This window comes from Hyperolius riggenbachi, chromosome 10 (assembly GCF_040937935.1).
Source record: "Hyperolius riggenbachi isolate aHypRig1 chromosome 10, aHypRig1.pri, whole genome shotgun sequence".
Lineage (NCBI taxonomy): Eukaryota > Metazoa > Chordata > Amphibia > Anura > Hyperoliidae > Hyperolius > Hyperolius riggenbachi.
Window position 1 is genome coordinate 235,295,636 of NC_090655.1, and position 15,966 is coordinate 235,311,601.

The following is a 15,966-nucleotide window of genomic DNA, read 5'->3' on the forward strand; positions in this document are numbered from 1 at the left end:
TTTTAGTGAGGGTAGTGGATCCACCCACCCCCTCCTTTTAAAACGGTTTTTAACCCATCTTATCCTATTTTGGCGCCTCTATTAACCATTTTTTTCAATGGAGATAGGCCTTTCATATTGTGTACAGTATCTCCTCATTTGTTGGCACTATGATGTTATACTGAGGAATGGAGATGGGCCTTTCATATGGTGTACAGTATCTCCTCCTCATTTGTTGGCACTATGATGTTATACTGAGGAATGCAGATGGGCCTCTCATATTGTGTACAGTATCTCCTCATTTGTTGGTGCTATGATGTTATACTGAGGAATGGAGATGGGCCTTTCATATGGTGTACAGTATCTCCTCCTCATGTGTTGGTACTATGATGTTATACTGAGGAATGGAGATGGGCCTTTCATATGGTGTACAGTATCTCCTCCTCATTTGTTGGTGCTATGATGTTATACTGAGGAATGGAGATGGGCCTTTCATATGGTGTACAGTATCTCCTCCTCATTTGTTGGCACTATGATGTTATACTGAGGAATGGAGATGGACCTTTCATATGGTGTACAGTATCTCCTCCTCATTTGTTGGTACTGTGATGTTATACTGAGGAATGGAGATGGACCTTTCATATGGTGTACAGTATCTCCTCCTCATTTGTTGGCACTATGATGTTATACTGAGGAATGGAGATGGGCCTTTCATATGGTGTACAGTATCTCCTCCTCATTTGTTGGTGCTATGATGTTATACTGAGGAATGAAGATGGGCCTTTCATATGGTGTACAGTATCTCCTCCTCATTTGTTGGTACTATGATGTTATACTGAGGAATGGAGATGGGCCTTTCATATGATGTACAGTATCTCTTCCTCATTTGTTGGTACTATGATGTTATACTGAGGAATGGAGATGGGCCTTTCATATGGTGTACAGTATCCACTCCTCATTTGTAGGCACTATGATGTTATACTGAGGAATGGAGATCGGCCTTTCATATGGTGTACAGTATCTCCTTCTCATTTGTTGGTACTATGATGTTATACTGAGGAATAGAGATGGACCTTTCATATGGTGTACAGTATCTCCTCCTCATTTGTTGGTACTATGATGTTATACTGAGGAATGGAGATGGACCTTTCATATGGTGCACAGTATCTCGCACTAAACATTACCTACCTACTATTACCTACCTGTACTGACATCAAAAGTCAATGTCTCCTCTTTAGTCTTCCCCACCATGTCACTGTCCACTGTAGATTTGTGTTCAGTCCTCACATATTTCTCTTCTTCTTCCTCTTTGATCTCTTCATTTACATCTTTAATTATTATTTTAATGTTCTCTGTAGACTGCTGATCACATTTTTCATGCGTCTCTTCTTCTTGCTCTATATTTGCCCTCATCAAGTCACTCTCCTCCATAGACTGGCGATCACTCCTCACACACGTCTCTTTTTCTTCTTCTTCATCCTCATCTTTGTTATGAATGAGTTTCTCACCTTCAACCTACAAAAAAGTCAAAGATGAAATGTTTGAAATCTTTAAAATGAGTGCAATGAATATACCTCTTCTGACCCTTAGTTCCACCTACCTGATAATGATGAGGGATCGTGTGATCTTCCATTGTACAATCTTGGGAATAAAGAGGACCTGTACATCGCTCTGGTGGATTTTTGTTACTGGATACATCTGCAGGAAACACTAACACTTAAAAAGAGGCCCAAATGACTTTGACAAACAGAAATGATTCTGCAAACCTACCCAGATTTTTTTTACAAAAACAAAATTATTCTCGCGGCTGGCCTAGCAAAACCAATCCTTGCTGTGATCTGGTATGACCCAGGGGAGAGTCATCAGGCCTTCCCAAATTAAAGAAGCAGTTTGCATGATCATGTATGTTCCCCAATAACCTCATGTTTAGGAGAACCTTAGTTTATCGGGGCAATTAATGCCAGGCCACATATGTGCTGAACTCTAAAATTCTATTGCGATCTGCAATATTTGTACTACTAAGAGGACGTATGAAGGAAATCGCCGCTGGTAGACTTGGGCGCAGGATAAAACCGATATACGGCTTATCCTGCTTCTGAACAAGTCCCGGCAGCGTTAATTACTATTCCCCCTCCAGGTCGACGTGGATGGTGGGGAGTAATGTAATTCGGCTTCCAGCTAATTACATTGTTTTAAATGCAATTTCAGCTCCGTCTTCTAACGGCAGCGAAGTTTCTCACTGTGTGCTGCTATAGCTGTAATTCCTATTACAGTCTATGGTGGCGCCGGCTGCGCCCAAATCTCCTGCACTGGATTCCTTGTGTTCGCAAAAGAGGTACCTATTGCTGGGCTCATGACTTTAAGGCTAGAGTGACACCAGTACTAAAAGTGTTTGGACTCGATGCTCAATCAGTGTCACATCACATTTCAGTGTTGCTGCTTGTAGTGTCTTTGGGCCAATTCATGAGTGGTCTATGGGAAATCACCATTGAAAACAGACATGGCACTATCACCATTACGCAGTCTATCTCCCGGTAACATTAATATGGCGTCATTAGTGCTAGTGTGAACCTAGTTTATGCTTCCCTCCAATACACCACATTATTATCTAATAAGACAACCAATTCAAGATATACATCACATCGAGGAAAAAAAAGTAAAACATTTCTACACTAGCAGGCTAAACCTTCATTGGCTTACCCAATTTTGCCACAAGGGGCCGCAAAAACAATGAAAGTCTATGGAGACTTTCACCCTTATTGTAGCCGCTTGCTGTGCGCTGGAAGTATTCGGGCTGACGTAAGGGCAACAGCACATTACCAAAAGCATCATGCTTAACGCACAGTGTTTGGGGTAATGGAAGTCTGGCCGACGCATTATATATATGAACGACAAAGCGCGGTGCATCGTGGCGCACATGTCCAGCAGGGAGTATGTCACTGCAAAAGGGGCTGCGGTATGCATATGATCCTGCCGGCACACTCTGCTGCAGGGTCATATGTTTGTCAATTTTTGTGTTGCAGTGCTCCTAATAAAGGGAGACCCTACCCAGTACTGGCATAATGTTTCTTATGATTGGAGGCCGGACCCAGTAGTATTGCTACAATGTTACTAACTAACAAAATTCCGACTGGAATATTTGGGAAATGTTCACATGGTCCCACCGTTGCTTGTTAGCCCTAACTGTTAAAGAATAGAACTGTGGAGTTATCTGTGTATTCTACAATATTTGAGCCAACCTTACAGGGAACCTTAAGTGAGAGGGATATGGCTGTTTCCTTTTAAACAATATCAGTTGCTTGTCAGTCCTGCTGATCTATTTGGCTGCAGTAGTGATTGAGTCACACACCTGAAACAAGCATGCAGCTAATCCAGACTGACTTCAGTCACAGCACCTGATCTGCATGTTTGTTGAGGGGCTGTGGCTAAAAGTATTAGGCCTCCTTTCCACAAACTGTTGATGCTGCATGATAACTGTTTACTTCTGCCTGGTAACTGCTTGCTGAGCACACAGCTCAACAGTCAATGGAAAGGAGGCCTTAGAGACACAGGATCATCAGGAGAGTCAGGCAACGGGTATTATTTTAAAAGGAAAAATCCATATCCTTCTCAGTTTAGGTTCCCTTTAAGAAGCAATGATATGCTGGGAATACACAGGTCGATTCTGGCGCTCGATTCTGTGCCCAATTGTTTTGCCCGCTCAATTCTCTTATCTTCCGCTCGTTTTTCTTATTTTTTTTTCAATTCACATCAATGACAAATTGAGCGACAAAACGATTGAACGGAGATCGGACATGAAATTATCGATCTAACCATCTTATCAGCTCAGAATCGAGCCATGTATTCCCAGCAATACACTCCTTTTAGTGTGTGGGCAGTGTCAGTAAAGTTTCCAGTATGGAGTATGGCTTACCTGTGTGACTTCTCTGATGTTTGATGAGCATACATTTCCAGGTGAACCCTTTCCCACACTCTGCACAGGTGTATGGCTTGTCATCCATGTGGGTCGTCTGGTGCAGCATGAGATTGTCTTTCCGCCTGAAATGCTTCCCACACTCTGAACACGAGTAAGGGTGGGCTTTGCTGTGCAGTCTCTCGTGCCTAGCAAGATCAGACTTAGATGTGAAACACTTTCCACACTCTGAACACGGATGTGGTCTCTCACCAGTATGGACTCTCTGGTGCCTAGCAAGATCAGATTTAAATTTATAACATTTCCCACACTCTGAACAGGCGTAGGGTCGCTCTCCGGTGTGATGCCTTCGATGTCTGACAAGATCTGATTTACAACCGAAAGACTTTCTGCATTCCAGGCAAGTCAGTGGACTCTCCAGAGAGTGTGCTCTCTGGTGCACAACTAGGAACGATTTAGAGGAAAAACACTTACTGCATTCCAAGCATGGAAATATCTTATCGTCCTCGGGAGAGGCACTGTCTGAAGAAGGACAAGACTGCTTCGGAGTAGATGGATCTGCTAATTTTTCTATACTGAGACACTGTGAATCAATATCTGGGATAACAGCAGCTGAAGTATCAGCAGGTTCCTCGGGATAAGAACTATCTGCTCTGTAACTCCTATTATTGCAGTTTCCAGTAATGGGAGAACATGGGGCGGCCCCATTTTCGTCTACAGTTTGATCTGGAGATGACAGGAGTCGCTCTGTAGCATTCCGAATATAGTGTCCATCTGTTGGAAAAGAATGTCTTTTGCATTAACATGCATCTAAACTTTTGCCCAACAAAAGTTCCAAGATATCCACCTGGTTACCCCAGAAAAAAATCACAGGAAGACAGTTCTATTGACGGATGAGACAAAAACACCCCCTTTAAGACTGACTGAATGAAAGACAGGATGTTTGGTGAAAGGTGAACACTGCATTTCAGCACAAAACCTTTATGCCATCTGTGAAACATGGTGGTGGCATCACGGTGTGGGACTGTTTTGTTGCCTCCAGTCAAGGATGATTGTAACATTGCTAAAACAGTGAACTCTGAACTGAACCACCAAAAAGATCATGGTATCCCTCTGATAACTAACTGGGTAATGCAGCAAGACAACCCTTTTAAACACACAAGTTACACTATCAATGAAAGTACAAAGTTGAATAGCAGTCAACTTAGCCGCACCATTATTATTTGTATGAGCAAACTCTTTAAAAAGTGTAAGGAAACTGTATAAGATTATATTTGATCTCTGTAGTGTTGGATTAACCATGCAGTAGTGACATTTCACTAAGGCAATACAGTGCAAGCATTACTATGTTAATTAACTAAGTAGCGGCTGTGCTAGTGAAGTATCGGGATACGTCATTACCGCACTGCTATTGAAAGCATCGTCCATTACTAGGTAATGCACGCTACGCTGCGTAGCGCGCCCTGAGGAATCATTGGTCACGCTAATTTATTAGCGCAGAAGAACAGTTAACTTGTGCTATTGCAGCGCGCTACTAATAGTGAATCTAGCCCTTAGTGTCTTACTCACCTATCCCAATATCTGTAGAAAATTCCCCTCCAATCATCCTCATGTCTCCCTCCTCCGTAGACAGCTGCGTCTCTTCCACTTCCTCTTTGATTATCACTCTCAGTTCATTCTCATCCACCGACTGATGATCACTCATCTCTTTTTCTTTCTCATTAGGCTTGGCTTTTGTATCAGTGGCCCCCTTGCTGTGAATCTACAGAACAAGTATCATGAAAACTTGAATAATCCAACACTACAGAGAACAATATAATCTTATTGAGCAAGCAATTAATATACCTCTTCTGACCCTTACCTCTACCTACCTGATAATGGTGGGAGATGGCGGGATCTTCCTGTGGACAATCCTGGGAATAAAGAGGACCTGTACATCTCTCTGGTGGGTTTCTGTTACTGGATCCATCTGTAGGAAACACACACTGAATACATGTTGAGGCATTTTTGAGGAACATGAGATATGTGAGGATGCATGCCTGTGTGGTAATATATTTTCTGGTTGAACTCTTATAATATATCGACTAGACCAGTAATCTGCAAACTTGGCTCTCCAGCTGTTAAGGAACTACAAGTCCCACAATGCATTGCAGGAGAACAGAGGCGCCAATAGCATATGTGGTCAGTAGAAGAGCCAGGCACCTCGGTGTCACAGAGGTGCCTGGCTCTTATACTGACCACATATGCTATTGCTCCGTTGTTATTGCCTGATGAAGCGGGATCAAACCTGCGAAACGTGTTGCATATTTGGAGTTCATAAATAAAATATATTGACTGTCTTTACTACAGTCGTTGTGTGTCTACTTGGAGGAGGTAAGTCCACCAATACCTCATCTATTTACCAAGAATTTGGTTTTTAAGCTCATTTAGCTTTCTTTTATCCTCTTGGCGCCTCTGTTCTCCTGCATAATATTGAGTCCACCCTGGGTGGAGGGTTGAACCCCCTTTTTTCTCATCTACAGAGAGCGACTTCTTATTCCTGAGTGGGGTCAGGAAAATCTCCCCACCTGCCTTTACAGTGGTTGCCCAATGGTAACCCTGGTTTGTGAGTATTAATATTTACTCTATCTAGTAACCATTTACCAGTACATATTACACTATTGGGGCTCTTGGTGGTCCTTGTTTTTAATGCATTGCAGGAGTCTGACAGTCATAGTCATGATTCATAAAGCAAATGCATTGTGGGACTTGTAGTTCCTTGACAGCTGGAGAGCCAAGTTTGCAGATCACTGGTCTAGTCTATTGTAACATACTTCTTTGTGGACTATCAACTAACAGACTGGCACAGCTCCAATCTGTACTGATAACAGCTGCTTGTCTCATTTATTATTATTATTATTCAGTATTTATATAGCGCCGACATATTACGCAGCGCTGTACAGTGTATATATATATATATATATATATATATATCTTGTCACTAACTGTCCCTCAAAGGAGCTCACAATCTAATCCCTACCATTGCCATATGTCTATATTATGTAGTGTAAGTACTGTAGTCTAGGGCCAATTTTAGGGGGAGCCAATTAACTTATCCGTATGTTTTTGGAATGTGGGAGGAAACCGGAGTGCCCGGAGGAAACCCACGCAGACACGGAGAGAACATACAAACTCTTTGCAGATAGTGCCCTGGCTGGGATTCGAACCAGGGACCCAGTGCTGCAAGGCGAGAGAGCTAACCACTACGCCACCATGCTGCCCATTTATCTTTCTTCCCGCTGTTCCTCAGTTGTTCCTCTCTGTCTTGCTCTTCATTGGCTGCCAATTAACCAGAGGATCCAGTTCAAACTCTTAACCCTAACCTACAAAGCTCTCCACTATCTCTCTACCCTGTACATCTCCTCACTTGTTTCCACATACTGACCCAACCGCAATCTCAGATCTGCACATGACCTTTTTTGTCCTCCTATTGAATCACCTCCTCACAGTCACGTATACAAGATATTGCATGTGCTTCACCCCTCCTCTGGAATCCCCTGCCACAACACATCTGTCACTCTCCTACCTTTAATATCTTTAAACATGCCCTCAAAACCCATTTTTTTGACAAGCATACGCTCTACCTTAGGCCAGCTCACCTTTTGACCTAAGGAAAAGTTGCACTCCTACTATATATCCTAAAAATACACTGCCTTTAGGGTCTTGTCTCCCCCATTCCTTTAGATTGTAGGCTCGCAAGGGCAGGGCTCTCACCCTTTTGTGTCTTGGAATTCATCATACATTGTATTTATCATGTTACTTTTGTCACTGTAATTACCAGTTCTGTATTTTGTACTGATTCTGTATTTTGATACCAATTCTGTATTTTGCATATTAGTGTCTACCATTTGTCTGCATTATTATGTATCCCATGTTTGTTTCTTACTTTGTACAGCATCATGGAATATGTTGGTGCCTTATAAATCAATAATAATAACTCAATAGACCTATTTCTCTTTTCAACCCAACTACGTAACTATGCAACAGTTCCTGAAAATGGAACATAAAAGGATGCGTACCTGTGTGAAATCTCTGGTGTTTAAGAAAGTACCTTTCTTCACGGAAACGTTTCCCACACTCTGAACATGACCATTTTCCATCCCCAATGTGAGTCTTTAAATGGGAATTCAGGGTTTCTTTTTGTGAAAAACATCTGCCACAACCAAGGCATGAAAATGGCTTCTCACCAGTGTGAACAGTGCGGTGTCTAATGAGTTTATACTTGGTCTTGAAAGATTTCTCACACTCAGAACAGGAAAAGGGCCTCTCGCCGGAGTGAACTCTCTGGTGGACGAGAAGCTCTGATTTCCGTATGAAGGATTTCCCACACTCAGAACACGGAAATGGACACTCCTGCGTGTGCCGCCGCTGATGTTCGGTAAGGGAGGACTTTTTCTGGAAGCATTTCCCACATTCTGAACACAGAAACACACTTCTATCTTCCCCTGTTGCAGTGTCCGAATTATGATGAGATGGTTCCTTGAGATCTGATGATATATCAGGGCTGTGAAGGCTCAGATTAATAGCTAAAGAAACAGTGGGGGATTCGGCCATAGGTTCCGCAGGAATAGACAGATCTGTTGTGTCCTCTGTGAAATGTTTGTGTTGCACACTCTGAGTGTCAGGGATTTCTCTTGGGGAGCACTGTGTGACACCATCTCCTTTAAAATTACAATGTGACAATGGAAGAGAACATCCCTCTGAAGTCCTCCTGCTGACCAGTCCACCCGCTAGAGAGAAAAACATGTTGTTAATGTTAAAGGACCACTATCACCAAAAATTGCGAAACTGAAAATGCATGCGTATAAAATGTACATTTGTTTTACAGTAAAATTTACTATTAGGTTACTTACACACCAGGACGTTGCGTTTAGGGGACGTTATATGGCACACAACGTGCCCCTAACGCAACGCCTGGTGGTGTTGGAGCAGGACGCTACCAAGAGCCGCGTTACAAGCAGCTCTTGGTGCGCCTGCTCTGTCAGAGGCGCTGCGGAGACCACGTGAGCGGAGCTCTCTCGCATCACGTGGTCCCGCCAGCCAATCAGCGGCCGCTCCAAGAAGAAAACACTGCAAGTGCAGTGAATATTAAGTAGCCATGTGCCTGGCTACGTAGCGGCCTCTCCCCGCCTCCTCTCCGCCCCTAAAATTAAAAAAACACCCGTACTGAGCATGTGCAAACAGTCTAACGCGGCTTAGCCGTGTATAAAGTACTGCATGCAGTACGTTGTCTTGACGTTAAGCGTTACTATGCAACGCAACTTGGGCACTGTGAACAGCCCATTGATTTTTCATTGCTGTGCGGTGGGGCTGCGTTACAGGCTGCTCTAACGTGCGCCTGTAACGTCCCACTGTGAAAGCAGCCCAAATGTATTTTTTCCAATGTCGCTTACAATAAGTTGTAAAAATCAGGTTTTGGACTACTCCATTTCCTCAGGTAGGCTTCTCAACTTTTTTCCATGGAGTGCTTTTGTAATGAATAAAGGTATTTCTGAGAATCCCCCATGAGGAGGTGGACTAGTCCAAAATCTGTCAGATCTGTCAGCTTTTTTTTCTACCTACTGTAAGTGACAGCGACATAGGAGAAAAGAGGCAGAGCATCATCACGGAAGTCAGGCCAATGGCATCGTTTATAAGGGAATGAAGATGGCAGCCATTGTATTCCGCTCACTGCAGGTTTCCTTTAAGTGGTGCAATGAAGTTAAAATGATGACTAAACACCAACCAATTTCTGACCAGGGAGACATCTATTGAAGGATCGAGGAGTAAAGCCTGCCATACACTGGCAGACTTTCTCCCGACATGCCCAAAAGATAGACCCCTCTCTAATCGACATTTCATCAGAGAGGGATTTATTGCTGCCACACACTGCACATCGATTTTTAATAGTTTTCAGCATATAAAGCTCAACCATTTTACAATTTAGCATTTCTCACCTGCAACAATATCTGAAGAAGACGCCTCCTCCTTAATTATCTCCATCATTTTACTCTTCTCCATAGACTTCTGAAAACCCTTCAAATAGAACTCTTCTTCTTCTATTTTCATTGTCCCCATCATGTCACTTTCCTCCCTTGTCTGCTGATCCCCCCTCACATACGTCTCTTCTTCTTCCTCTTTTGTATTCATCATGTCATTCTCCTCTGTAAACTGATGATTGTTCCTCACAAACGTCTCTTCTTTTTTAGTTGTCCCAATCTTGCCCCCCTCCTCTATAGGCCATCGGCTATCCTTTTCACAGGAATCATCTTCATCTTTAAAAGCCTTCATTTTGTCACTCTACTCTATAGACTGCTGATCACTCCTCACACACGTCTCTTCTTCTCAGTCATGACAATGAATTCTTCACCCTAAACCCACAGATAACAACAGTACAGGCTCTTCAAGGCTAAGTATGACTGGGTCAAAGAGGATACAGCATACATTAGTGCAGGCTCATGTGTGTGGGGAGGGGGTAATGGAGGGACAGAATACAGCAGTGCAGGCTCTTGTAGGGGTAGGGTAGTTGGGGTAATGGAGGGACAGAATACAGCAGTGCAGACTGTTGAAGGGGTATAGTAGTTGGGGTAATGGGGGGACAGTATACAGAAGTGCAGTCTCTTGAAGGGGTATAGTAGTTGGGGTAATGGAGGGACAGAATACAGCAGTGCAGACTCTTGAAGGGGTATAGTAGTAGGGGTAATGGAGGGACAGTATACAGAAGTGCAGTCTCTTGAAGGGGTATAGTAGTAGGGGTAATGGAGGGACAGTATACAGCAATGTAGGCTCTTGAAGGGGTATAGTAGTTGGGGTAATGGAGGGAAAGAATACAGCAGTGCAGACTCTTGAAGGGGTATAGTAGTAGGGGTAATGGAGGGACAGTATACAGAAGTGCAGTCTCTTGAAGGGGTATAGTAGTAGGGGTAATGGAAGACAGTATACAGCAATGTAGGCTCTTGAAGGGGTATAGTAGTTGGGTAATGGAGGTACAGTATACAGCAGTGCAGGCACTTGAAGGGGTATAGTAGTTGGGGTAATGGAGGGACAGTATACAGCAGTGCAGGCTCTTGAAGGGGTATAGTAGTTGGGGTAATGGAGGGACAGTATACAGCAGTGCAGGCACTTGAAGGGTTATAGTAGTTGGGGTAATGGAGGGACAGTATACAGCAGTGCAGGCTCTTGAAGGGTTATAGTAGTTGGGGTAATGGAGGGACAGTATACAGCAGTGCAGGCTCTTGAAGGGTTATAGTAGTTGGGGTAATGGAGGGACAGTATACAGCAATGCAGGCTCTTGAAGTGGTATAGGAGTTGGGGTAATGGAGGGACAGTATACAGTAGTGCAGACTCTTGAAGAGGTATAGGAGTTGGGGTAATGGAGGGACAGTATACAGCAGTGCAGGCTCTTGAAGGGTTATAGTAGTTGGGGTAATGGAGGGACAGTATACAGCAGTGCAGGTTCTTGAAGGGTTAAAGTAGTTGGGGTAATGGAGGGACAGTATACAGCAATGCAGGCTCTTGAAGTGGTATAGGAGTTGGGGTAATGGAGGGACAGTATACAGTAGTGCAGACTCTTGAAGAGGTATAGGAGTTGGGGTAATGGAGGGACAGTATACAGCAATGCAGGCTCTTGAAGTGGTATAGGAGTTGGGGTAATGGAGGGACAGTATACAGTAGTGCAGACTCTTGAAGAGGTATAGGAGTTGGGGTAATGGAGGGACAGAATACAGCAGTATTCTCCCCAGAATTTTTTTCCAGTCGTTTGAAAAGAAAAAGTAGGCAGGTGGGGTGTGAGGGCACGGTGCAACTTTCCTTAGAGCACACGAGGAGGATGAGGATGACAGCCAGGTGCTTACCACAATTAGCCATGTGGAACACCCGGCAAAAAAAGCCTACGGAGAGCACTAGAGAGCTGTCTATTACAATCCAACTGACAGAGAGTTGTCTACTACTATCCATCTGACACAGCTGTCTACTACTATCCATCTGACACAGCTGTCTACTACTATCCATCTGACACAGCTGTCTACTACTATCCATCTGACACAGCTGTCTACTACTATCCATCTGACACAGCTGTCTACTACTATCCATCTGACATAGCTGTCTACTACTATCCATCTGACATAGCTGTCTACTACTATCTATCTGACATAGCTGTCTACTACTATCCATCTGACACAGCTGTCTACTACTATCCATCTGACATAGCTGTCTACTACTATCCAACTGACATAGCTGTCTACTACTATCCAACTGACATAGCTGTCTACTACTATCCAACTGACATAGCTGTCTACTACTATCCAACTGACATAGCTGTCTACTACTGTCCAACTGACATAGCTGTCTACTGCTACCCAAATGAGAGAGACCTGTCTACTGCTAGAGAGCTGTCTACTGAGGTACAGAGGAAGAATTCCTCTGTACCACGACTTACCAATCAGCCAATTATTGGTCTGAGCCATGCTTACGAGCTTTGAGTCCTACAGAAGAAAAGTGCTTTACAAATGTTATTTGTTGTTGTTACCGCTATCCAACTGACAGAGAGCTGTCTACTGCTATCCAACTGACAGAGAGCTCAGCTGTCTACTGCTATCCAACTGACAGAGAGCTGTCTACTGCTATCTAATTGACAGAGAGCTGTCTACTGCTATCTAATTGACAGAGAGCTGTCTACTGCTATCTAATTGACAGATAGCTGTCTACTGCTATCTAATTGACAGAGAGCTGTCTACTGCTATCTAATTGACAGAGAGCTGTCTACTGCTATCTAATTGACAGAGAGCTGTCTACTGCTATCTAATTGACAGAGAGCTGTCTACTGCTATCTAATTGACAGAGAGCTGTCTACTGCTATCTAATTGACAGAGAGCTGTCTACTGCTATCTAAATTGACAGAGAGCTGTCTACTGCTATCTAAATTGACAGAGAGCTGTCTACTGCTATCTAATTGACAGAGAGCTGTCTACTGCTATCTAATTGACAGAGAGCTGTCTACTGCTATCTAATTGACAGAGAGCTGTCTACTGCTATCTAATTGACAGAGAGCTGTCTACTGCTATCTAATTGACAGAGAGCTGTCTACTGCTATCTAATTGACAGAGAGCTGTCTACTGCTATCTAATTGACAGAGAGCTGTCTACTGCTATCTAATTGACAGAGAGCTGTCTACTGCTATCTAATTGACAGAGAGCTGTCTACTGCTATCTAATTGACAGAGAGCTGTCTACTGCTATCTAATTGACAGAGAGCTGTCTACTGCTATCTAATTGACAGAGAGCTGTCTACTGCTATCTAATTGACAGAGAGCTGTCTACTGCTATCTAATTGACAGAGAGCTGTCTACTGCTATCTAATTGACAGAGAGCTGTCTACTGCTATCTAATTGACAGAGAGCTGTCTACTGCTATCTAATTGACAGAGAGCTGTCTACTGCTATCTAATTGACAGAGAGCTGTCTACTGCTATCTAATTGACAGAGAGCTGTCTACTGCTATCTAATTGACAGAGAGCTGTCTACTGCTATCTAATTGACAGAGAGCTGTCTACTATCCAAGTTACAAAGCTGTCTACCATACAACTGGCAGCTGTCTACTACTATCCAACTGAGAGAGTGCAGTGTTATTCCCAGAATTTTTTTCCAGCCAGGTTGGGTGCGAGGATGGAATGGAGGACCAGGTCTACTGACAAAATAGCCTATCTACAGCATAGGGGGAGGATGAGGAGACGAGCCGCTGACAGCCGGATGGTAAAAGAGCCTGGGGAGAACACTGATACAGCAATGCAAGCTCTTGTGGGGAAAACGAGGGGAGTTGGCAGTTGAGACAATGCATACCTCCCAACTTTTTGAGATGAGAAAAAGGAACACTTAAGCCACGCCCATGCCACACCCCTGGCCACACCCTCACCATGCCTCTAGTCACGCATACCATAAAGATTTCATAAGGAACATATGTTGTTTTATAATTGAAACCACACTGGTCCTTTATATCCTGGTTCATTTTCCTTCATAGTAACATTTTTAAAATTAGTAATATATCAATCTAACGGTTGTGAATAAAGTCTAGAGTCAAGAGTCTATTTTAGTATAGAAATATATATATTTACATAGAAAGAGGGACAAAGTCCTGAAAGAGGTACAGATGAGGAGGAAAGAGGGACAGTGGGACAGGGCTCCGAAAAAGGGACAGTTGGGAGCTATGCAATGGAGGGACAGAATACAGCAGTGCAGGCTCTTAAAGGTGTGTAGTAGTTAGTAATGGAGAGACAGTATACAGCAGTGCAGGCTTTTGAAGGGGGATAGTAATTGAGGTAATGGAGGCATATATACAGCAGTGCAGACTCTTGTAACATGTAATAACGAAGTAAGGGTGAGGGGTCAGAATGAAGGAAAACGAATACTGACCAGCACTTTTTCCCTCTCCTCTGGCATCCATCTCATGTAAACAGCCACCCACTTCCGATCTGTGCGTTCCACGCCGCTCCCAATCACTAGGCTCATGGGTACACCGTAACTGCCAGTACAAAACATGGACGTCATAGCCCACAGGTTTCTACCCAGGAGCCCTCCCGGCAATAATCCGCAGCATCATTCAACCACTGAGCACCGTCACTGTTCGGGAGCCAATAGGCGTGCGGTGGGCGCAGACTGCAGAGAAGGTTGCAGTTGGCTGGAGCAGATGCTGTCGCCATGGTAACCACAGGGAAAGTAAAAATGACAGCATAATCATTACACTGCATTGCTGGAAGACAGAGGGGAAGGGCCAGTCCCTCACAGTGCATCATATATGCTTTTTGAAAAGTGAATAACTGAAAATAAAGTGTCCAATGTAGAGCTGCATGTCATATGATATTTATACCACGCAGTAAATCCAAGAAAGTGTGAAAATAGATGTGGTACAGCTTATTGTACAATATTTGGCCAGCCCAGGACACATTTATTGACCTATAAAAAAAAAATCATAAACAATTGTTTTCTTTAATTAGCATCACACCTGTCTCCACACAATCCGTGTTTCATCTTATGTGAATGAAGAAACTCTCTGCTGGAGTCATTGTGCATCCCACGCTGGACATGGACCAGAGAAAGTTAAGGAAAACAAACATGTTAAAAGATTGGATCATTAGTGGCTAGAAAACCTGCAGTATTTATTTCCTTTTAAACAACGCAGATCACCTGGCAGTCCTGCTGATTCTCCGCCTCTAATACTTTTAGCCATAAACCCTAAACAAGCACGCAAAACATATATTTGAATAAAGTTTAACTGGATTTGCAGCATGCTTGTTTCAGGTGTGTGATTCAGACACTACTGATGCCAGAATGATCAGCAGGACAGCCAGGCAATGCATATTGTTTAAAAGGAAATACATATGAAAGCCTCCGTATCCTTTTCATCCGAGCTGTAAAAAACAAACAAACTTGATCTACTTACCTGGGGCTTCCTCCAGCCCCTGGCAGCCTATCTGTCCCTCGCCGCAGCTCTGCTCCCAGCCGATCCCATCCGTTGCAGATGCCAACCTCGCCAGGTCGGCGGCTATTGAGGCTGCGCTCACGTGTGGCCGCACCTCTCGCGTGACCTGGAGCATTCTGCACAGATACAGTACTTCTGCACCTGCGCAGAAAACTCCAGGCTACTCGCAAGCGGCACCGCCACGCTCTGGCGCAGGCGGAGGTGAATGACTGGGAGCGGACCTGTGGCAAGGGACACATAGACTACCAGGGAATGGAGGAAGCCCCAGGTAAGTAGGTTTTTTTTTTATTACCCGGGCCTGTCCTTTAAAGAGACACTATAGTGACATATAGTAGAATGCAGTAAATTATTTAGGAGTCCCACTTTAATGGAAATTATCCTAGTTTTAGCATCAGAAACATTTCCTATATCTATATATTGCTCTATATTGAATGTAGCCTCACCCTCCCAGTGATGTTTAGCTTAGGCTGATTAGCTATGTGAAATTCTACCCCCTCCCAAGAGCATTCTGGGACTGACCAGGTAAATTTTGTACTAGCTTTGGAACTTTCAGTAACCAAACATTCCGTAGAGATCACCGAACAG

At 43.7% G+C, this 15,966-nt stretch overlaps 1 protein-coding gene across 1 annotated transcript in view; it reads right to left on the reverse strand.

The window, feature by feature from the left end:
* LOC137536939 (zinc finger protein 208-like) overlaps positions 1-14,445 on the reverse strand; it is a 35,802-nt gene extending 21,357 nt beyond the window's left edge. Inside the window, exons 1-8 of the mRNA XM_068259110.1 lie at positions 14,316-14,445; positions 9,868-10,281; positions 7,951-8,661; positions 5,764-5,861; positions 5,462-5,654; positions 3,893-4,666; positions 1,580-1,677; positions 1,182-1,494 (exon numbers count right to left, since the gene is read on the reverse strand). Of these exons, the coding sequence (XP_068115211.1) occupies positions 1,182-1,494; positions 1,580-1,677; positions 3,893-4,666; positions 5,462-5,654; positions 5,764-5,861; positions 7,951-8,661; positions 9,868-10,201 (2,521 nt within the window). The 5' untranslated portion in view covers positions 10,202-10,281; positions 14,316-14,445. The remainder of the gene's footprint in view (positions 1-1,181; positions 1,495-1,579; positions 1,678-3,892; positions 4,667-5,461; positions 5,655-5,763; positions 5,862-7,950; positions 8,662-9,867; positions 10,282-14,315) is intronic.
* Positions 14,446-15,966: the final 1,521 nt, after the last annotated feature.